Below are 22,227 nucleotides of genomic sequence, written 5' to 3'. Positions count from 1 at the left end.
CCAGAGGCCAGGGCTGGGGCCCTCAGGGCTCAGCCTACTCCTGGGGAATGAGGGTCCCCCCGGGAGCACAGCAGCCCAGCCCTAGCCCCTGGTGCCCCAGGCAGCAGCTTCTGCAGGCTTCTCCGGCACACGCACTGGCACCTCTGTAGGTGGAGTCACCATTTGCAGAAGAAAATAAAACAGCTGACTGGTATTTGGTGAACGATGTGGGGGCACTTTTTGTGGCCGGACGATGTCCTCGGGGGCCACAAGCCCCACCGCTGTTCCCGTTTTCCTGCCTGTAAGATGTAAACGCTTAGACCAGCACTGAGCACGTAGTGGTGAAAGTTAGACATGATCTTTATTAACAGTGCTTTTCACTGCTGGGAATAGCCTAATTTGTTTACTTGTTGGTTAAACAAAATCTACAGGAAGAGAGTTTGTGTCCGTCGTGCGCCCAATGGCTAAGAAAGAATCGGCCATGTAGTAGACATTCAATAGATACAGTTGATGAAAGGATGAATTGAGTAATGAAAGACATTACAGATTTCGGGCGTGAAGGGGTGAGGAGGTCAACAAATGTTCTCCCCAGAATGCGACTATACACCTGGGAAAAACTGTCAGAAACAACCGTTTTAGTGCTCAAGGCACACAACAAACTGAAAAGAGTTCATTCATCAAGAATTCTGAGTTTCAGGACAAAACCCAAAATTACTTGGCATGAAAGCCCCAGGAAAATCTCAACTGGTGTGGGAAACAATAAACAGGCCTGGGAGGCCCAGATGCTGGATGATCGGACTCAGGCTCGAAAGCACCTGTTACCAGCAACTGGGAGCATTCATACCGTGTGCTGCGGACCCAGCATCCGTCCGTGACGACAGCTCGGAAACGAGGATCAGAAAGGTTTTCAATCTAATACAGAGCACTGGCGAAGAACTCATGCCAAGCACGTTCAGCATTGCACACGTTGGAGAAGGTCTGCACCCCCCGTCCAGGACTGGGATGAGGCAAGGACGTCCACTCTCGCTACAACTCCTCCACACCTCCTGGGAGTCTTGACCGGTACGACAGGCGAGGAAAAGAAACACAAAGCGTATGGGTTGAGACAGAGAAATACAACTATCCCTGCTCACCGACAACATGATGCTCTGTGGTCACGGAAAGTACGCCAAGCGGATAGAGCAAACGTGACCGGCACGAGGCGGGGTCAGCCATATTGTGACACGCTGGCAATTTACAGCTGGAAGCAGCCATTTTTTTATTTTTATTTTTTTAAAGTTTATTAACCCATTTTGAGAGAGAGAGAGAGCGCGCGCGCGTGTGTGAGTGGCGGAGGGGCAGAGAGAGGGAGAGAGAATCCCAAGCAGGCTCCAAGCTCTCAGGGCAGAGCCTGATGCGGGGCTCAATCCCATGACCCTAGGATCATGACCTGGGCCAAAATCAGGAGCCTGACACTCAAACGACTGAGCCATCCAGGCGCCCCTAAAACCATTTTTAATAGTTACCCTCTGTCCGTGAAGCACTTAAGTATAAACCTAGCAAGACGTGTGTGCCCAAAGTGAAATGCCAAAGGAAGATGTCAAGCCAGACCTAAGTAAACGGAGACTCAACACAGCGAAGACCAGCTTCCTCCGAACTGATACACAGACCTAGGGCCATGCAAGTGAAAACAGACAAGCAGGTCCTAGAGTTGGTGTGAAAAGACAAATAAGCTACACTAACCGCAACATGTTTGAAGCCTAAGAACAAGGAAAGATCGCGGTACCCAGATCCTTTCATGGGGGGTAAGTTCTAAGTTCCCAGAACACGGACGTCACCGTTTCAGAGCGCGCATTTTCGCACGTTCGCAATGTAGTGCGGCCATCACCTCTGTCTAGTTCCAAAGCATTTTCATCTCCCCAAGAGGAAACCTTGTGCCCAGCAAGCAGTCCCTCCCCCAGCCCCGGGAACCACCAATCTGTGTCTGTCTCCGTGGAATCAGTGTCTGGCTTCTTTCCCTCAGCCTAGTGCTGTCCAGGTTCATCCACACTGCAGCACGGATCAGTACTTTCTTCTTCTCAAAGCAACGTCTATTGTGGTAAAATACGCGTAACAACATTTACCACCTCAGCCACTTTCAGTGTGCGGTTCAGTGGCGTTAAATGTGCTCCGGCTGTTGTGCGGCCTCAGAGCCACCTGCATCCGCGGTGGATTCATCCGCCGAAGCTGCGACTCTGTCCCCACTGCCCCCCGTCCCGTGTCCTGTCTCCCGGCGGCCACCTCTCGCCCTTTGTCCCCGGGACTTTGGTGTCAGCATCTCCTGTCTGGCTGTGATGGGGGCTCCCTCCCGTCTTTATTTCCTCTGGTTTAACTTGTTCTCCTCCTCCTAGTTCCCTAAGTCTGAACGTTACATTGTCGACACGAGACCTTTCTTGTGTTTTCACGTGTGTTTATCGCCATAAACGTCCTCCTTCCGGTATTTTAGCCGAGTCTCTTATGTTCTGATACCTTATGTTTTCCTTTTCTCTCCTCTCCGAGTATCTTCGGAGTTTCCTAGCGGTTTCTTCTTCCAGAGTGTGTTGTTTAGTTTCTACAAACCTGTAGATTTTCTACTTCATCCTATTGTGGTTCAAGGAGATATTTTGTGGATCTATCTTTTAAAATCCAGCAAGATGCAGCCTGGGACCTGTCGTCGGCTCTCTGCTGGAGACCGCCCCGTGTCCTGCTGATGCGTGCTCTGTGTGTGTGTCTTAGACCTGCTTGGTCCATCATGTTAAGTCCTGTTTCCTTACCTTCCATCTGATTGTTTGGTCGTTATGGACAGTGGGGTACCGATGTCTCCAACAGTTGTTGTAGGAATGCCTGTTTCTCCCTTCAGTTATGTCAGTTTGGGTTCATGTATTTTGATGATCTGTTATATAGGTTCACAGTGCCTAATAATGTTCAGTATCTTTTCGTGTGCCCATCGACCATCTGCAGATCTCCTTTGGATAAATGTATATTCATACACTTGCCCATTTTTTAAAAGTTTATTTATTTATTTTTGAGAGAGAGAGAGAGAGAGAGAGAGAGAGAGAGAGACAAGATGTGAGCAGGAGAGGGGCAGAGAGAGAGGGAGACACGGAATCCGAAGCAGGCTCCAGGCTCTGAGCTGTCAGCACGGAGCCCGACGCGGGGCTCGAACTCAACAACCATGAGATCGTGACCTGAGCTGAAGAGGGACACTTGACCGACTGAGCCACCCAGGTGCCCCTCCCCCTGCCACCCATTTTTAAATTGAGTTGTAAGAGTTCCTTATATATTCCGCACACTGGACCCTTATCCAACATGATCTGTAAATATTTTCTCCCATTCTGTAGGTTGCATTTTCACCGTCTTAATAGTGTCCTTTTTTTGCACAGAAGCTAAACATTTTCAAGTCCGGTTTACTTATTGTTTCTTTTGTTGCCCATGTATTTGGTGCCACATCTTAGAAACCACTGCCAAATCCAAGGTCATGAAGATTTACACCTGTGTTTTCTTCTAACAGTTGTATAGTTTTATCGGGCTTTTGATCCATTTTGAATTAATTTTTGTATATGGCACGAGGTAGGGGTCCAAATTCATTCTTTCGTGTGTATTTATCCAGTTATCACAGTGCTACTTGTTGAAGAGACCATGCTTTCCACATGCTGCCTGAGTCTGGCAGTTGCTATAAGACTATAGTAATCAGGTCAGCATGGCCTTGGCAAAGACACGGACATAAATCACTGTGACAGAAGAGCGTCCGGAAACAGCCCTCCCACACACATGCCCAACGGTGTTTTGAGAAGATGTGAAAGCAATTCGACAGAGAAAGTAAAATTTTTTCAATAGGCGGTACTGGGAGAACGTACATCCTTATGCAAGAAAAGTAACACGACCTAAATCCCACACCTTCTATAAAAATTAACTCAAAAACAGGTAATGTCTCCAGGTGGGACACATAGAACTTCATGGCTTTGGAGGAAAGTATGGGAGAAAATCTTTGTGATCTGGGGTTAGCCAATGTCAAAAGCATGAAAAGCATGATCTGTGTAAGAAAAACGTTGACGAACTGGACTTTATCAAAATGGAAAATTTTGTGCTGTGGATACAGTACAAAAAGAGAAGCCACCGGTGGGGAGGAAATATTTGCAAATCAAATATCTAACAAAGATTTAAAAAAATTCTTTTAACATTTATTTATTGCTGAGCGACAGAGCATGAGCTCTGGGGAGGGGCAGAGAGAGGGAGACACTGAATCCGAAGCAGGCTCCGGGCTCTGGGCTGACAGCTCAGATCCTGTAACGGGGCTCGAACCCACACACCGTGAGATCACGACCTGAGCCGAAGTCGGACACTTAACCGACTGAGCCCCCCAGGCGCCCCTAGTTTGGCAGTTTCTTAACAGGTTAAACAGACACCTGTCACACGACCCAGCAGCCCCTACTCCTGGCATTTGCCCGAGAGGAACCCAGATGTGTTCACACAAAAACTTGCGTGCAAATGTCGACGGCAGCTTTATTCATGACTGCCCCAACTGGAGACAACTCAAATGTGATTCAGGGGAGAAGCGGGTAGATAACCTGTGTTCTCGCTGTATATGGAATATTATCCATCGATAAAAAGGAACAAAGGGTTGCGACACAGTGGCCTGGATGAATCTCCAAGGTGTTATGCTAAGGGAAAGAAACCCGCCCCAAAAGGGACATGGTGTAAGCTTCCGTTCACATGACGCTCCCAAGACGACGCCACAGTAATGGAGAACAGCTCAGCGGCCGCCGGGGCAAGAGGACCATCTAAGCATAAAGCGAGAGCGTGGAGGAGAGTTTTGGGGATGGGACAGTCTGTGTCCTGATCAACGTGGCTACAGTCATCTGTGCGTGTGCTAACATTCATCCAACTGTGTATTCCCCAGAGAGTCCCTTTTCTGTGTGACAACTTAAAAAGACAAAAACAAAAAATAATTCAAAAAGCACAGCCACCATAGTAAAAATGGATTCAGGTAAGAATCATCAATGAGTGTTGGGTTGAAAGAGGATTTCGATGAGGAACAGGGTATCTACAGAATCCAAGGTGCATCCTCATTAATTAGCTCATACTTACGAGGGGAAAATAAAACTTTGCTACAGGCAAAGCTAGTGGCCACCACCGTCACTGGGTCGTCGGGGGTGACGTCCCCGTCAGGGAACTAACTGACGTGAGGCACCTCCCCTTCGGATGCGTTGGGGGAATACGTGTTGCTCGGCGGGGATTCCCACCAGAAAAATAAAACTTGAACTCATTTGTGCAGAAACATCAGAAGCTCCAGAAGATGGAACTCTTCAAAGCAACTGGCCTCAACTCTTAAAAAATGTCAGTGTCATAAAAGACACAAATGGCAGAGGAACTATTTCCAATTAGAGGAGATCGGGACATGTGACTTGGGAAACCAGCGTTCGGTCCCAGACCGGGAAAAGCTGCCGGGGTGGCTGGCGCCATCGGAACAGGGCTTGTAGACTGAAGTGTTGTGCCAATTGGAAGGACGCAGTCGAGTGCTGAGGGCAACGATTTACACAGCCCCTTCGCAAGTGGCTTGAAAAAAAGAATATGCATAGACACACACACGGAGAATTGCATAGACGCACACAGAGAGGATTGCATGGACACACACACAGAATTGCATGGACACACACAGAGAATGAGAACGCAGATGGGCAGGCATTGACAATAGGGTGCCGGCGAAGGGCGCCCGACGCTGGGGGCACCTACTCTTGCAACATTTCTCTAAGTTTGCAATGATTTCAGAATAAAAAATGTACATGTGTGGAATCTACTGCTTCCGGCCACGGAGAAGTGGCAGGTGGCAGGCCAGCCCTGTGTCCATGGGGAAGCGTGGAGCTAGACCCAATTGCGGCAGCCGCCCCAGGCGGTGGGGGGCCCAGGGAGTAGGGCTGCGGGTGGAGGGAGGTGGGTTCAGCGGACCCACACTCGCAGGGTCATCCAAGTGGGCTCAGGCTGAGGCTGGGGCGCAGGCCGGCTGAAGCGCGGGGAGCGGCTCGGGTCTGTACCTTCTGGCTGGGGGAGCCTGGGGGGCTCACGGAGAGCAGACACTACGGTCTGTGTCCTAGTGTACTAGTTATCTATTGCTGCATAACAAACGATCACAGGTTAGTGGCTTTACAAAACATGTGTTTATTGTGCACACCCAGCTCCCTGGGTCAGGAGTCCAGGCACGGCTTACTGGGTCCTCTGCTCAGGGCTTCAGAAGGGTGCCACCAAGCCATCAGTTTCCTTACGAAGCTCACGGTCCTCTTCTAAGGTCACATGGCTGCTTTCTTTGGCTGGACAGCTGGAGGCCACTCACAGCTCTTAGGGGTTCCTTGACCTGTGGCCCCTTACAGGCCTTCTCGTATCTTGGTAGTTCTCTTATTCAAGGCCAGGAGGAGAATCCCTCGTTCCGGTCTGTCTGCCGAGACAGGGTCTTAAATAACGTAGGCCAAGTAAGGGAGTTATAGCTCACCCCCTCTGTCATGTTCTGTTGGCTGGATGCAAGCCACAGGCTCTTTCTGCCCTCAAGGGGAAGAAGTTACTCCAGGGCATGAATCCTGGGGAGGGGGGGTGAGTTGAGATCAGAGCCAGAATATCAGCAGACATCCAATGCTGGGCACCACTGGTATCTGGACCTGGCTGGGGTGGAGAGACCTTCTGACTTATTTCTTTAAGAGATAAGACTACAGGGGCACCGGGCTGGCTCAGTCAGAGGAGCACACAACTCTTGATCTCATGGTCATGAGTTTGGGCCCTATGTTGGGGGTAGAGATTACTTAAATAAATAAAATTAAAAAAAAAAAATAGAGAGATGGGGTGCCTGGGTGGCTCAGTCAACTTTGGCTCAGGTCATGATTTCACGGTTTGTGGGTTCGAGCCCCGTGTCAGGCTCTGTGCTGAGAGCTCAGAGCCCGGAGCCTGCTTTGGATTCCATGTCTCCCTCTCTCTCTGCCCCTCCCCCACTCACACTCTTTCTCTCTCCAAAATAAATAAACATTGAGAGAGAGAGAGAGAAGAGTACCCACCTACAGTAATGTCTACTCTAGGACCATCTAAGAAAAGTTAAAGCTGAGCCTCATGAAAGGCTGGGGGACCAAGACTGAAAGTTGAATCTTATCAATCTGAGGGAAGTTATGTTGGGTGTTCCACAAATCAACACCAAAAAGCATGAAAACAAGCCCATACAGGCCCAGCGATTGAATGGCCACTAAAATAAGAACCCACAGTCTCCAGAGGAAGATAACAGAATCCAGAGTCTTTACAGAACGTTCAGTATTCAACCAAAAATTACTAGATGTGCAAAGAAATAGGAGAATTTCCTCATACCAGCAAGGAAAAAAGGCAGCGAGCAATCAATTTTCTCTCAGCGGTGAATTTATCCTTCAGTGCCTGCCCTATGGAACGATCTGCTCACCGTAAAGCAGAAATACTTCAAGTAATTCTGTCCGTCATCACAGAGCAGGTTTTGAAGCAGGAGTTTAGAGCCAAGAGGCGGTGAACAGATGACGGCGCACACCTGTGGCTCCGAACCCCATCCCCGCGGTGTCCTCGCACAAGTTCACACACAGCGGCACACGGCAACCTTATCGTAGAGCGACACTGAACGCGGAACCCCGTACGGCAGTGAGAAGAAACAACTACCGTGTAGACCGTGTATGTGAAGTCTGAGAGTAGACAGCATGATGCACGGTCTAGGAAGTCAGGACAGTGGTCACCTCTGAGGGCACGAGGGAGTGTTCTGTTTCTTGATCTGGGTGGCCAGGTACATTTGTCATTTGTGCACTTTTCTCTAAGTATTTCCAAGGACAGTCCCCGCACCCACCCCCCAACCTTTTCTCTAACCAAGGACCAGCTTCCTCAGTCTTGCCAGTAGGGAGGGGGTCTCCCCTGGGGCAGGGGAGGCTCTGGACCTCCACCATTGATGGAGGCCGCCAACAGCCTCCTGCGCCAGTCACCCTAAGACACCCACGAGGCCTCCTGCTCTGGAGGCAGGTTATTCCCAATTGTCCTACCAAGGGTTTGCTCTACCTACGAGGTGAAAACATGGGCCCAGAGTTGCTAAGGAGCCTCAGGATCCCCAGGGTTGTCTGCCTGGAGACACTCCTCCTTGAACTGAGCACTGTGGCCTCTCCCTGCAGCACCTGAGGAGTGGGCAGTGGGTCTGTAGACCCTCCCCAGGGGCTCCCTCCGTCTCTGGGCCCCACCATAGGGGAGGCCCCTTCTTGGCCAGAGAGGCTGACCCATCCCCTGGGCTCTCCAGTGGCCCCCCAGCCTGCCATGGACCACATGGGGGGGGCTGGGCCCCCCCTCCTCCTGGTGCTAGGCTGGAGCCCCGGACTCTGGGGGGCTCAGAGGGCAAAGCTCGCCAGACCCCTTCCCTGGTGGTGGCGCTGGGCTTGGGCAGGGCAGGGGTGGAGCTCTGGTGGCGGCAGGAAGCTGCCCTCCCAAGCACTGATGACACTAACCCAGGCTCTGGGTGGAGCGCTGCTCCTTCGCCATGGCAACAGCGCCCCGCTGTGTTGCTGGGGGACCAGCGGCCCCAAGTGCTGGTGGCTGGTGGCGGGTAGGGCAGTCCCCTGCCGCTGACCTTCCCTTCCCTGAGGGGCTGCGTCCCCCTCCTCGGGGCTTCCCACCCTCCAGGCACGCTGGGTTTCTTAAGGTGGACCGTTTGGGGGCCTAGATTGTCTAGTAAGTCACGCCCCGCACCCCGTTCCACTCGGCCCAGGGACCGATCACAGGGCTGGACGTTCGGTGGGGCCCCTGCCTAGCCTTGGGTCTAATTGGGGCGCAAGCGGCCGGCCCGCCACCCCCCCTCCAGCCCCGCCCCAGCCCTGCCACCAGGCGGCTCGGCCCCCAGGCCCCGCCCGCCGCCCCCTCTGGCCCCTACTTCTCTGATTTGGGGCCACGATCTCGCTTTTCCGTGGGGAGTTCAGCAGCCGACAGTTCCTCCTCCATGGACACCACCTAATGTGCGGACTCATGGGCAGCTCAGTTCCCTGGTTGTCCAGCCTGGGGAGCTGGGGGAGGGAGGACCTTGACCCCAAGGCCGTCCAGGGTCCTGCTGCCCAGGGAGGCTGGGAGATGAGATGTGACTGACCCCGCACGTGAGGGTGAACACCGGAAGTCCTGGGGACAGACAGGAGCCTGTGGCCCGAGGCCAGGAGTTGAGGTCATTCTGAGACACCCCAAGGCTGGAGGGTGTGCTCAGCCCTGACCCCCATCCTGCCCCCAAGTCACTGCCCGGGCAGCAGCTCCCAGGGTGACCACTGGCCTTGGCCCCGCAGGAAGGCACATGCCCAGCTGGTCAGTTATGCATTCGCAGGTTATTATTAACCCAGCAGTGACATCACCAGCAGCCAATAGGAGGAGGGTTTATTTCCAGGCTGACAGCTTGATAACGGTTAATTTTAGCTGGGTCTTCTTTCCACGGGCTCATGAAACCTCAGCCCGTCAAAGTGGGGGCTGCCTGTGTCTCCCCAAACAGCTTCCCGCTGGGGGTAGCTGGGGGCCACCGGAGGGGACAGAAGGTGTGCCGTGAGGCGGTGGCCCCTTCTTTGCTCCCCCTCCCCCGCCCTAACCACCCCCTTGGCTGCTCTGGGGGCCGTTGTGACTAGAGGCTCGGATTTGGGAGGGGGGGTTGGGGGGAGTTGGAGGGGGAGGCGTGGCAAGCCTGACCTGGGAGGAGGGGAGGAGCGCAAGCGGGAACCGGCTGGCCTCTGTCCAGGAGTGACACTGGCCAGACTCAGGCCTTCCAAGCTGCCGGCAGGTTCCGCTCTCCTTGCTGTGTGACCTTGGGCACTGTGGCTTGTCTGTCTGTGCCCAGCTGACTCTTGGTCAGTGGGTGCCCTGCCGCCTGGTAGGCCCACCCAGCACCTGATGAACTCACAAGGCCTGGAGACGGGTTATTTAGTATTTGGTGTTCGGTTCTGTTCAGTGACCTGTAGTTATTAAATGCTATGCGACGGCGAGGAGGTGTTAGTTAGTTTGGGGACTCTGCAGTCGTACGGGCTTGTTCAGCACTGTCGGTGTCTCATTATGCAGTCTCACCGTCCAAGAGAGCTTGAGTGTCGCCACCGCGCCCAGCCTCCCAGGGCCCTGCAGGCTGCCCTGCTGCAGGTGCACGGGGCGCATCCTGGGGACACAGAGGCACCTTGGAGAAACCACCTGAGACCCCTCGGGGTCAGCGTGTAGGGCCTTCAGGGAGGATGCTGCATCCCACCGGCAGCGGCTGCTCCCCTGAGCAGTACCTCCCGGCACCGGCCTGCCCCTGGCAGGGGTGTCCCAATGTGATTCCGTCCCCACCAGGCTGACGGCTGTGGGTAAGCCCAGAGTAGGTGCGCAGTCCAGACCTGTTGACGGGGAGCGGTCTGCAGGCAGCCCGGGGTCCTGGGCGCTGGTGGTCCCTCTGGGGGAATGGGGGTGGGCGTCTCCAGGGGCCTGGGCCTCCCTCAGCCTTGGTTTGGCCCATCCCAGCTTCAGCCAATCCCGATGTCTCCCCAGACCCCTGCTAACCTTCAGGCGGGAGGGACGCATTAAATATAGAGGGCAGCTGGGGGGGGGGGGGTGGGTCTCCGTTTCTTGCCAGGAGTTTATTTTTAATTCCTGGCTCCTGCGTGATAGTATCAGCAGCACTTGGAGGTGCCCAGAGTCATCTGTGAGCCCCTCCCTGCCTGAAAGGGCCAGGAGTCCGTCTGTCTGTGGGTGCAGACCTTGGTCCTGTGGGGCAGGGCCCCCCGTCCTCACAGCCCAATGGGACAGCCTGTCCCTCCCTCAGAGACCTCTCCCTGAGCAGGGGAGACCTGCTTGCCCTCCCCCCCCCCACACTGTGCTGGGCCCCTTTACCCCCCCCCTCCCCCGACCTCTGAGGGTCCCATCTCTGAGGGCTCTCTCAGCCACTGCCCCCGTGCAAGGAGCTGGGCACCAAGCCTCTGCTCTCACCCACTCAACACACATTTCTAAAGACCCTGCAGTCACTAAGAAGAATAAGACAGGAGCGGTGGCCGGACGATGGCAGACGAGGCCACGGGGAGAGGTGCCAACGGCGGAGAGGCCTGTACGCTTGGTTTTCACACAACACATCGCTTCCCCGTCCCTCCCCTGAAAACCCATTTTGGCCATTGCCCTGGTCTGCCCAGGACCCTCAGAGGTCCCCCATCTGTGGCCTGGGACTCTGCTTCCCTGGGGGCTCCTGCCCGTCGTGCACACCAGGGCAGCCCAGGAGGCACCGGTGGGCTCTGGGAACAGACCTGGAGTGCTCCCTGCGTGGAGAGAGGCCCAGGGTGTTAAACAGTCCTTTCCAGAAGCCTCGCAGGGACGGTGGTGGAGGCGGATCGCCTCAGGCCTCAGGTCACTCTGCCGAACTGAGGGGACGGACTGGGGGCGCGCCAGGGTGAGGCCCCGTGGCAGACACCCGGGCACAGGGGCCTGGAAGCAAGCAGACTCCAGGGTCTCGGGGGAAGGACCCATTCCGCAGAGGCCACACTGAGGAGGCAGAACGGAGGCTTGTTAGTTCCGCGGGCACCAACCACGTGGAGGGCCAGGCCAGGCCTCAGTCCCTGACCTCAGTCCCCTGACCTCAGTCCCTGACCTCAGTCCCTGACCTCAGTCCCCTGACCTCAGTCCCTGACCTCAGTCCCTGCCCCCTCCTGGCAGAGGCCTTACCTGCTGCTACCCTGGCCCCACCTGTGTTTTCCGGTACCTGGGGCTGACCCCTGGCCGGAGACCTCCCTCGGCATCTGCAGTGCCTTCTCGCTCTCTCCAGGAGCGCCAGAGCCTGGCCACTCGGGCTCTGCTTCATCTGCCCTCCATCTCTGGCTGTTTCTCTCCCGTCGCCTCCCTCCTCTCCCTCTCCCTCCCCCTGCCCCCCTCTCTTCTCTCCGCGCCTCCCTGCCTGCACTCCCTCCGGGTGCGTCCGCGCCTTTGTCGCTCGCTCCCTCGCCGCATCTTTCTGTCGCGTCCCTGCCGCGCCCGCGCCCGCGCGCGTCCGCCGTCCCCGCATCCCCGCATCCCTCGCGTCCCCGCCCCGGCCCCGCCCGCCCCCCTCCCCCGCCGGTACCGCATTGCCGTACTGCAGGGGCGCGGTGCATTGCGCCCGCTCCGTCAATAGGTGGACCCCCTCCCGGAGAGATAAAACCGCCGCGCCGGCGCTGCTAGTCCCTCTGGCTGAGATCTCGGCTCTGGGTAAGGACGCTCGGCCTCCGGGTCTCCGGCTCCATCCCCAGCTTTCCGCAGAGGGCCCTCTCTCGGGGGACCGGACCTGGAGGCAGAGAGGGGCCAGGGAGGCGCCTGGCCAGGCTGCGCTGCTCGCCCGGGGCTTCGGCCAGCCATCCCAGGCGCCCGGACCGGCACCAGGGTTCGGTCCCCTCGGGCGACAGGGGCTGGGGTGGGGGCACCGTGGTGGCGCTTGTTTATCCGGTGGTGGCGGCGGGGGAGCGGTCTTCTGGGCGGTGGCGATCGCCCTGCTGCCGTGACCTTGGAACCGGCTGGGGCCCTGTGGGGTTGGGGCAGGGTCGTCCTTGCCGGGGGCTGCTGGAGACGCCCGCGGAGGGGGAGGCAGTGAGAGCCCGGAGGCACTCACCACCCTGCCCCCACCGGGTGGGCCTAGGGGTGTCCGCTTGGTGTCTGCACCCTAGGGTGCACTGTTTCCCTCCCCCAGGCACCTGTCCCCTCCCGGGCTGCCCAGATTTCTTCACTGACCTCCAGGATGGGGCAGGGGCTGTGACCTGGGTTCTGACCAGAGGGAGAGGGGGAGGGGGTGCCCCCCTGCCCCCACCAGGCTGCAGGCATGGCTGTCTGGCTCTTGCTGAGCTTGGCTGCGGGGTCAGATTCTTCTCTCCTCTTTCAGAGCCGGCACCCCACTCCCTTGCCCTACTGTCTGCCCCCTGCCCGGGTCCGGGGAGGGCCCAAGCTATTCTAGGCCCCCTGTCTGGGCACCACCGCCTTGTCGGAGCTCTGGCCCAGCCTGTCTCCCCTGGTGCCAGCCTGCCTGGCAGGGATGAGGGGAAGATGGCTCCCTCTCTGCTGGAGGAGAGGAGTGGGGAGCACTGCCCGTCTCTCCACCAGGCGACAGCTACGCTGGTGGGGGTGGGGCACAGCAGTGGGCCCGGGACTCCTGGTAGGGGAGAAGCATCAGGGACAGAGCCCCCGGAGAGCGGGGCAGGGTGACTCATCACCGGGCTCCTGGCCGGTCATGGGGCTCGCCCAGCTTGGCGCCCCTCCCCCCCCTTCGGGGGGGTTAGCCTCCTTCATGGGGGTGCCCTGTGGGCACAGCACCCCGATATTTACTGCAGATTGGACTGCTGGGGCTTGCCACTTGACCCGAAAGGGCCAGGCCCAGGCTGGGGGGTGGTCTTCCCTCCCTACTAAATGTGGGAATGCGGCCCCTGCCTCGGGGCCAGGTGCGTGGGCAGGGGTGGGGGTGTGCTGGCAACCTGTGCAGGGCAGTGTCTCTGCTGGCCTCCGTCTGAGGCTCTCCGTGGCCTGTCCCCCACCCCACCCCACAGAATCACTGCCCGACAGCCCCCTCATCCTGAGCCACAGCGCTCCAGCTCGGTCCGGCCCCTCCCCCCACCCCGGGCAGAATGGGCAAGGAGAAGACCCACATCAACATCGTGGTCATAGGCCACGTGGACTCCGGCAAGTCCACCACGACGGGCCACCTCATCTACAAGTGCGGAGGCATCGACAAGAGGACCATCGAGAAGTTTGAGAAGGAGGCAGCGGAGGTGAGCCTGGGGGCCCCTGTCTTTTTCGCCACACTGAGGGGACAGCTTCCCGCCTTGGAGGCCGGGCTGGCGCGTCCCTGACTCCAGGCACAGCTGATCTCCTCCAGGGCACGAGGGCGTGAGCCCTAAAGGAAGCCGCGTGGGGGACAAATATCTGAGAGAGTCCAGGTGGAGTGGCACGGGGGGGGGGGGGGGGAGGTGGGGTTGCCTCCTTCTGAGGATGTGCTTGGTGTTGGCGTGTTGGCGGGGGAGGGGTGGCCCGCTGGCTCTGCCCCTGGGGCAGGGGAGGTGGCCTGGACGCAGCATTTCTGCTGCCCCCCTGCCACAGCAGGCTCCGGAACTCTCTGCCACACCGGACTTGAGAACCTGGAACGGGTGGGGTTCCCGTGTCCCCGGGGCCGAGTGCTGGGGCTGCAGGCACTGCTGCCCTCACTTGTCCCGGGGCTGGGCCACGACTCAGGGTGGCTATTAATAGCTCACTGATGGGCACCCGGCCCCAGCCCGTCAGCTCCACTTTCTCATGCTGGGCTGGGGAGGGCTGCTTGTCCAGGGCGGCACTCTTTGGGGGGGGGGGGTCCTGGTTGCCTGGTGAGGATGAGAGGGGCCCCGGTGACTGAGCTTTCTCTCAAGTGGCAGAGACCCCCGAGTGGGAAGTGGTCACGGAGTGGGGGTCTGCTCTTTGCGATCCCTGCCCCCACCCCTGGGCTCTGGGAGAAGCCCCCGTGTGGGGGGCTGTAAGGGTCCTCTCCTGGATGACAGAGGGGTGGGGGCCAGGGCCCAGGAGGAGTCAGTTGCTGGCCTGGGCTGACCTCGCTCGGAGTGTGTGTGTGTGTGTGTGTGTGTGGGGGGGTGTGGGCCACCTCCCTCCGCGCCTGGGCCCAAACGCTGCGTCACTCCCTCCTTCCCTGCGGGTTTGGCGCTGGGGGGGGGGGGGGCCGTGGGCGTTCGCAGGATGTCTGATTCAGGTCTAGCTGGGTCCCATCTGGGTCCTGGCAGGGCGGCCCTCCTGGCCGGGCAGCCTCACATCAGCCCAGCTGGGCGGCAGTAACCACAGCTCTGGGCCCGGCACGGGGGCCTCGCTGGGCTGGGCACAGGTGTTTGCAGGTGGGGCGAGGAAGGGGAGGAGGGGCCTCAGAGCTACTAGGAAGCCTTGGCTGTCTGTAGAAAGAGCTGGAAAGCCCGGCCCTGCCATGCAACCTCATCCAAGTTCCTTTTTATTTTTTGTCTTAAAAAAAAAATCACAGAGGGATTTTGGGCTTGACGCCTCGACAGTGGTGTTGCAGGCCTGTGGCTGACGCAGCGATCTGCGCCTGCGGGTGCGGCTGTGGGTGCGGGGGTCGCCAGCTTCAGATAAAGGGGAGCCCCCAGCCAGGGGAGGGGTTTAAATCGCCTGGGGGCTTCTCCGCAGGCCTGACTCCCAGGCCCTTGCGCCACCTACTGGTGGACATTCAGATGGCAAGCATCGAGGTGGCAAAGGCCAGACCTGGGGACACAGGATGGCAGGGCTGAGGTCGAGGTGTCCCTCAGAGGTCCTTGCATCTGACTCCCTCACTCCGGAGATGGGATCGGGGTCCTGGGGTTCCAGTGGGGAGCGAGGGAGGCTGTCACCCAGGTCTCTCCGCTGTGACATGCTGCCGTGGTCCAGGGGCTGAGTCCCAAGCCCCTCCCTGAACCATCCCCCCCGCTCCCCCCAGATGGGGAAGGGCTCCTTCAAGTACGCCTGGGTGCTGGACAAACTGAAGGCGGAGCGGGAGCGCGGCATCACCATCGACATCTCCCTCTGGAAGTTCGAGACCACCAAGTACTACATCACCATCATCGATGCCCCCGGCCACCGCGACTTCATCAAGAACATGATCACTGGCACGTCCCAGGTGGGCAGGGCTGCAGGGGGCCGAGGGGGCACCCGTACAGTACACACCTGGGGGCCCGGGAGCCTTGAGGGGTAGCTGGGTTTCCTCTGCTCCCTTGCCAGGGCACAAGGAGAGAGAGGGAGAGGAGAGGGAGAGAGAGATAACCTCATCACACCTGGACAGAGTCCCCCACAGAGCTGACTAAGGGCCCCATCATCTCAGCTAGGCAGAGGTGCCCACAAGGACCGCTGGCCACTGTCAGGGCCGCCTTTGCAGACAGACAGACCCAGACACTGTCAGGCCATTCACACGGACGGACGAGCCCCTGCTGCTGCCCCTAAGGCCCAGACCCCGAGGGCCCGTCCCGGGGCACCTGTCTGGCGGGGCCCGGTGCGAGGCGGGGCCCGGGGCTCACCGCGCCTGACCTGCCCGGCAGGCGGACTGCGCGGTGCTCATAGTGGCTGCAGGAGTGGGCGAGTTCGAGGCGGGCATCTCCAAGAACGGGCAGACCCGTGAGCACGCGCTGCTGGCCTACACGCTGGGCGTGAAGCAGCTCATCGTGGGGGTCAACAAGATGGACTCCACGGAGCCCGCCTACAGCGAGAAGCGCTACGACGAGATTGTCAAGGAGGTCAGCGCCTACATCAAGAAGATCGGCTACAACCCCGCCACTGTGCCCTTCGTGCCCATCTCCGGCTGGCACGGCGACAACATGCTGGAGCCCTCCCCCAACGTGAGTTGCCCGGGGCTGGGCTGGGGGGGACGGGGCCGCTCGGAACCCTGCCCGGGAGCCCAGGGCCCTGGGTCAGAAGGCCTGTCCGTAGGCTCCCCTCAGCCCCGCTGTGTTCCCTTAACCTGCATGACCCTGGGCACCTGGCCCCGTGGGTGTCTGCCTGGCGGGCCGCCGCCTCCTCGGGGCCTAGGCGCTGTGCCCATGAGGCCAGCAGAGGCCCCTTCTCTGGCCAGGGGTACCGGCCCTGGGCAGGCAGTGTGGGAGCAGCGGCCGCCACGGCCTAGGCCCAAGCGCTCTGTCGCAGGAGGCTCTGCCCTTATGGGGTTGGTTGTCGTCTCCCCGGGGTGTGGAGCGGGCTGGGCTCTGGGAAGGGCCGAGGCCCGGCTCTCCGCTGGCCAGCTGGGAAGTTTCTGGCTCCCGCAGCCGGCATCTCAGGGACTCTGACTCAGCGGGAGGTGGCGAGGTGGGGCCCAAAGTGGTTTTCAGAACGTGAGAACAAGGGCCTGGACGCGGTGAAGGCAGAGGACGGCGCTGGCCTAGAAGGGTGGCCATTTGGTCCAGCCAGTGCTGCAGCCACCCACACTGAGCTGGGCGGGCGTGGAGGGGGCCCTGGGCCGAAGCCGGGGACCCTGCCCCCGTCCCGCTAGGCTGCATGCTCGCATGTGGTGGGTCCCGCACAGGATGTCACGGAGCAACCAGTGAGCCGCCACTCCCCACCCTCCTGGCAGGACCGACAGAACACCCTAGCCCTGAACTTCCCGCTCCTGACCTGCTGCTCAGGGAGCCGTCTGTTGATCTGTGGTGCCGGGAGGACACAGCCCCTGGGAGTGGACTGGGCAGCACTTCCGGCCCCCTCCCCTTCTCCCTGCCTGTGGCCAGTGGGTCGGGGGGCTCCAGGCAGGAGAAGCCCTGGGCCATGCCGGGTCAGCCGTGCCTGGAGACAGGTGGCATAGCGGTTGGGGGCCGAGGCTGGACCCTCTGCCTCTAGCCTGGCCGCTGGCCGGACTCTGGCCGCTCCCGCTCCGGTGCCGGCCCTGCCCAGGGATCTGAGGGCTGCCAGAAAGAGGGGCTGAGCTGGGCTGGGCTCCATGTTGGACGCTTATTCAGGGGTGCCAGAACCCGCCTCCGTCTGAGTGCGGTGTGAGCGGTCTGGGCTGGGGAAGGGGCCCCGCTGTTTTTTCGCCAGACCTGCTTTCCCAAGGCTTCTGTGATGTTGGGAGTGTGGCCCGGGGCTGGGGATGGTGCAAGGCTGCGCAGCGTCTCGATGGCATGAACAGGCTTGGGGTGAACCGTTGGCCATTAGGTAGCGGCGAGTCCCGTGCTCCCCTGCTCCCCAGGCCCTCTCAGGTCACATGCCTCCACCGGGATTTCTGGAAAGTCCTGGGGAGGCCCTGGGGCTGTGGGGCAGGGCGGGGCAGGTGGAGGCGGTCTCTGCCTCCAACGACACCTTCTTCCTGTCCAGATGCCGTGGTTCAAGGGCTGGAAAGTGGAGCGTAAGGAGGGGAACGCCAGCGGCGTGTCCCTGCTGGAGGCCCTGGACACCATCCTGCCCCCTACACGCCCCACAGATAAGCCCCTGCGCCTGCCACTGCAGGACGTGTACAAGATCGGCGGTGAGTGACGGTTCAGTGCTTGACACACGCCGCTCCACCTCAGGCAGCTGGCCCAGCCCACCCTGGCCGGGTCTACCCCTCACACCCAGCTCCTGAGACCAGGGCCCCTGACAAGGAGGGTTGGAGGCCAAGTTATCTGCCTGTCCCTCAGTGCTGCACACTTTCTGGGGGCCGTCCATCCACCTGTCCATCTCCCATCCATGCTCCATCCATCCATCCATCCATCCACCATCCATCCATCCAACCCATCCATCCACCCCATCTATCCATCCATCTGTCCATCCACACGTCCATCCATATGTCCATCCACCACCCATCAATCCACACATCCATCCATCCATCCATCCATCCATCCATCCATCCACCTGTCCATCCACCATCCATCCATCATTCATTCATCCATCCATCCATTCATCTCTATCCAGACGCCTGTTTACCCCACACATTCATCTGTCCATCCATCCATCTACCCAACCATCTGCCTATCTGTCCATCCAGACATCCACCCACCCCTCCCATCCATCTATCCATTTATCTGCCCATCCATCCATCCATCCACACACCTACCCACCCTTACCCGTTCATCCATCTGTCCAGGGTCTTTCTCTCTTCAAGTAAGCACTGAGCCCTGTGCCAGGAGTTGGTGGCATAAGGGTAACTCACATGTCCCCTTCCCCCATGACCGTCCCAGTCCTGTGGGAGACATGACCTACCCCAGGCATGAGAAATGCTATTCGTGAGATGACAGAGAAACCACAAGCAAACATGAGGCCCACAAGGAGCACCGTGGAGACCCCCAGCCAGGGGGCTCGTGCAGAACGGGGGTGTCACACTCACCTCGCACAGAAAACAGCCACCAGCCTCAATGTCTGTCATACCACAGCCAGGGATATGGGAGTAGGGTCTCCCTGCACGCACGCTGGGGGACCCCGCATAGCCACTGAGCAGGCACACAGGCGTCAGCGGATCCATGAGAAACGCTGGTGCCACAGTGTCCCTCTGGGGGTGGCTCCCCGAGACAGGCAGGCAGTCCTGGGTGGATGACCTTGACCCGTGCTGCTGCTGCTGCCTCGCCAGGAGGGGCCTCAGAGAAGGGAGGGGTCCCCACAGTACCGCCCCCGGTCGAGATGGGCCTCCCTCTGCCCATGCTCCCCCCCCCCCCCCCACTTTGCTCCTGCCCAGCACGACTAGGGGTTCTTTCTTGTTCAGTCCTCTCTGTTCCCGACAGAACAGGCCAGGGGAGCCTCCAGTTCCGTCTGAACCTCAGTGTCCGCCTTGTCTGGGGTCTCCCCCGTCTCTGCACTCTGCCCGTGTGGCCACACCTCTCCCCCACCCCTCACAGCCCTCTTTCCCTCCACCCAGGCATTGGCACCGTGCCCGTGGGCCGAGTGGAGACGGGCATCCTTCGGCCGGGCATGGTGGTGACCTTTGCACCCGTCAACATCACCACGGAGGTGAAGTCAGTGGAAATGCACCATGAGGCCCTGAGCGAGGCCCTGCCTGGCGACAACGTTGGCTTCAACGTGAAGAACGTGTCGGTCAAGGACATCCGCCGAGGCAACGTGTGTGGGGACAGCAAGTCCGACCCACCCCAGGAGGCTGCCCAGTTCACTTCCCAGGTGCGTGGCTGCAGAGGCCGGTGTGGCCCGTTCCCTCAAGGGTGGTGGGGCTGTCATCGCACGGTGCTGGGCGCCCCTTAGCCTGGCGCCTGGGAAAACGTAGACCCCCGCTTTACAAACGAGGCCACCCAGGCCTGGAGAGGCTGGATCAGGGCTGAGGACGCTCACGGGAAGAGCGGACACCGGAGGGGCCCGGCCTCTGAACCTCACGGAGGTCCCGCTTGAGTCCTCAACATGTTTTTAGTAGTTTATTGCCGGAGACATCTCTACATTTTTCTTTTCTTCTCTTCTCGACATTTTCACGGCACACTCTTGATCACCTCTTCGTGTGACAACAGGTGTAAAAATTGGCTTCCTTGACATATAACCGAAGTGTAATAACTGAGGTCCGCTTTTCTCATCCCCCTGCCTCAGCTCCGGCCGGTGCAGACAGTATGAGTCCTGCCCAGTGGCCCTTCATGCAGTGCACTGGCTGGCTGTTTCTCTCCTGTGGTTTGCCAATTGCTTGATGAGGACCCTGGGGTCCATGTCAGGGGTGTGGGTCCCTGACCTTTCCCCACGGCCAGCACCTGGGCCCCTGGGCCTAAAGCTTCGCTCCGATGCCGTCTCACCCCCTCTGGGCACGCCTGACGGCCTTGTGCCCTTGTGCACCTCTTCCTCCAGGTTATCATCCTGAACCACCCAGGGCAGATCAGTGCCGGCTACTCACCGGTCATCGACTGCCACACGGCACACATCGCCTGCAAGTTTGCCGAGCTGAAGGAGAAGATTGACCGGCGCTCGGGCAAGAAGCTGGAGGACAACCCCAAAGCCCTGAAGTCCGGTGACGCAGCCATCGTGGAGATGGTCCCTGGGAAGCCCATGTGTGTGGAGAGCTTCTCACAGTACCCACCTCTCGGTGAGCTGGGCAGGTGGTGGAGGGAGGTGCGGCCTGGGTGGGGCTGGTCCGGGCTGCCAGAGGACCACTTCCGGGTGGGGGGTTTGGCGGGGGGGGGGGGGGGGGGGGTCCTTCAGTTTGCCCCGCTTAGAGTTTAGCAGGAGACCTGCGGCCTCCATCCCATGCATGAAGCAGCCCTGCCGGCCAGCTCTGGGATGGTGTCCTCCTCTGTAGATGAAGGCCCCGGGCCCCATAGCCAGTCTAGTGGCAGCATTAGGGCTGACTGCCGGAGCTGGACAGCAGCTGGCTGGCCGCACACACGTCCCTGGGATAACCCACCGGCCTCTATGCGAGAGCTGCCTTGTGCAGGCTGCCGGCCAGCTTCGTCGTAGCTGTGCCTCGCCAGGCGCGCTCCAAGAGCGTCCGCGCGTCCTGGGACCCCCACACGCCCGGGGCGGGTCCTGCAGTCGTTCCTGCCACCCGAGAAGCTGATAGCGCTAGCGTCCCACACTCCTCGGGCCGTGGCCGCACCGCGCCACCTGCAGCCCTGCTGGGCAGGTAGCAGCGGGCGCGAGTGCGCCTGCGCCCGGCGTGTCCCGGCCGGGGCGGGGCCAGGCCGGCCCTCGCCCACCCCTCACGCCCTCTCCCCGCAGGCCGCTTCGCCGTGCGCGACATGCGGCAGACGGTGGCCGTGGGTGTCATCAAGAACGTGGAAAAGAAGAGCGGCGGCGCCGGCAAGGTCACCAAGTCCGCGCAGAAGGCTCAGAAGGCGGGCAAGTGAAGCACGGGCGCCCGCGGCGCGACCCTCCCCGGCGGCGCCGCGTACCGGCCCCGCCCTCGGCCCCGCCCCCGGCCCCGCCCCCGGCCCGGCGCCCCGCCCCCCCGCCAGGCGCATGTCTGCACCTCCGCTTGTAAGAGGCTCTCGGTCAGCGACTGGATGCTCGCCATCAAGGTCCAGTGGAAGTTCTTTAAGAGGAAAAGCGCCCCCGCCGCCCCCGCTTCCGCGCCCAGACTTCGCCGCGCTCAGTGCCCGTTTTACCAATAAACTGAGCGACCCCAGAGCCGTGTGCGCCTGCTTCTGGGTGGGGTGGGGTGGGCGGGGGCCGCCCTGCGCTCTCTCCTAGCCCCTTCCTTCCGGCCCAGATGGCCTCCCGCGTTTACCCAGGGTGGGTGGTGGGGCGGGGGTCCCCACACACGCTGTGGCCCAGTACTGGAGGCCCGATCCGCAGTGCAGCTGGTCTGGCTGGCTACGGAGGGGGGCGAGTTTTGGAATGCCCTCCTGGGGGCATCCAGCACAATCAGTCACTTCGGATCCACAGAAGGGGGCTGACTGTTTTGACGGTCTCTGAGAGCTGAGGGCTCCTCCCCAACCAGTGATTGTCAGGCACACTGGCCCCCCCGCGTCTCACTCTCCTCCCCAGCCAGTCACCTGTGGCTGGAGGGGCACCACCACCTACATCCCGCTCCCGGCTCCTCAGCTGAGCCCTCCCCTCGCCCAGGAGCTCCAGCCGCGCAAAACCCTAGAGAAAGCCCTGACTTTGGTCATCAAGGTTGGGGGTGGCGGGGGGGGGGGGGGGATGGCAGGCCCACCCCTGCTCCCCCATCCCTGCTCCAGGAAAGCAGTCCCAGCCTGTGCCCGCTGTTGGTGTTGCAGAAGGAGCTCGGGGTGGGGGTGGGGATGGGCAGCTGGGTCACCCAGGCTCACAGTGCAGACTCTGTTGCCTGTGGTGGGGAATGGGCTGGGGGCTTCCCCTCCAGGGTGGGCAGCAGGCCAACCACGTGAGTCTCCTAGGGTCACTGCAACAAATCACCTCAAACTG

General features: G+C 59.9%; 1 protein-coding gene and 1 long non-coding RNA gene across 4 annotated transcripts; one reads left to right on the top strand and one right to left on the bottom strand.

Moving 5' to 3' along the window:
- Positions 1-6,112: 6,112 nt before the first annotated feature.
- LOC132671409 (uncharacterized) lies at positions 6,113-10,318 on the bottom strand. Of its 3 annotated transcripts, XR_009607089.3 has the most exons (3): positions 8,876-10,318; positions 7,403-7,652; positions 6,113-6,402 (listed from the first exon to the last, which is right to left on the bottom strand). It is a non-coding gene; the product is annotated as an uncharacterized LOC132671409 (long non-coding RNA). The 3 variants fall into 3 exon arrangements; XR_013554465.2 differs by lacking the exon at positions 8,876-10,318 and having other exon boundaries at positions 6,113-6,406; positions 7,403-8,867; XR_009607088.3 differs by lacking the exon at positions 8,876-10,318 and having other exon boundaries at positions 7,403-8,867.
- A 1,755-nt stretch (positions 10,319-12,073) lies between these two features.
- EEF1A2 (eukaryotic translation elongation factor 1 alpha 2) lies at positions 12,074-21,466 on the top strand. Its single transcript, XM_078443880.2, has 8 exons — positions 12,074-12,168; positions 13,491-13,712; positions 15,407-15,586; positions 16,002-16,298; positions 17,761-17,911; positions 19,274-19,530; positions 20,194-20,428; positions 21,061-21,466. The coding sequence occupies exons 2-8, from the start codon at positions 13,569-13,571 to the stop codon at positions 21,186-21,188; spliced, it is 1,392 nt and encodes a 463-aa protein (XP_078300006.1). The 5' UTR covers positions 12,074-12,168; positions 13,491-13,568; the 3' UTR covers positions 21,189-21,466.
- The last annotated feature ends 761 nt before the right edge of the window (positions 21,467-22,227 follow it).

Source organism: Panthera onca, chromosome A3 (genome assembly GCF_046562875.1).
Source record: "Panthera onca isolate mPanOnc1 chromosome A3, mPanOnc1 haplotype 2, whole genome shotgun sequence".
In the NCBI taxonomy this organism is placed as follows: domain Eukaryota; kingdom Metazoa; phylum Chordata; class Mammalia; order Carnivora; family Felidae; genus Panthera; species Panthera onca.
This window is presented reverse-complemented; position numbering and strand designations above follow the sequence as displayed.

Coding starts and splice junctions, on each gene's coding strand:
- EEF1A2 (XM_078443880.2), top strand. CDS start 13,569: ATGGGCAAGGAGAAGACCCACATCAACATCGTGGTCATAGGCCACGTG. Junction 19,531..20,193: donor CTGCCCAGTTCACTTCCCAG/GTGCGTGGCTGC, acceptor CTCTTCCTCCAG/GTTATCATCCTGAACCACCC. Junction 20,429..21,060: donor CTCACAGTACCCACCTCTCG/GTGAGCTGGGCA, acceptor CTCTCCCCGCAG/GCCGCTTCGCCGTGCGCGAC.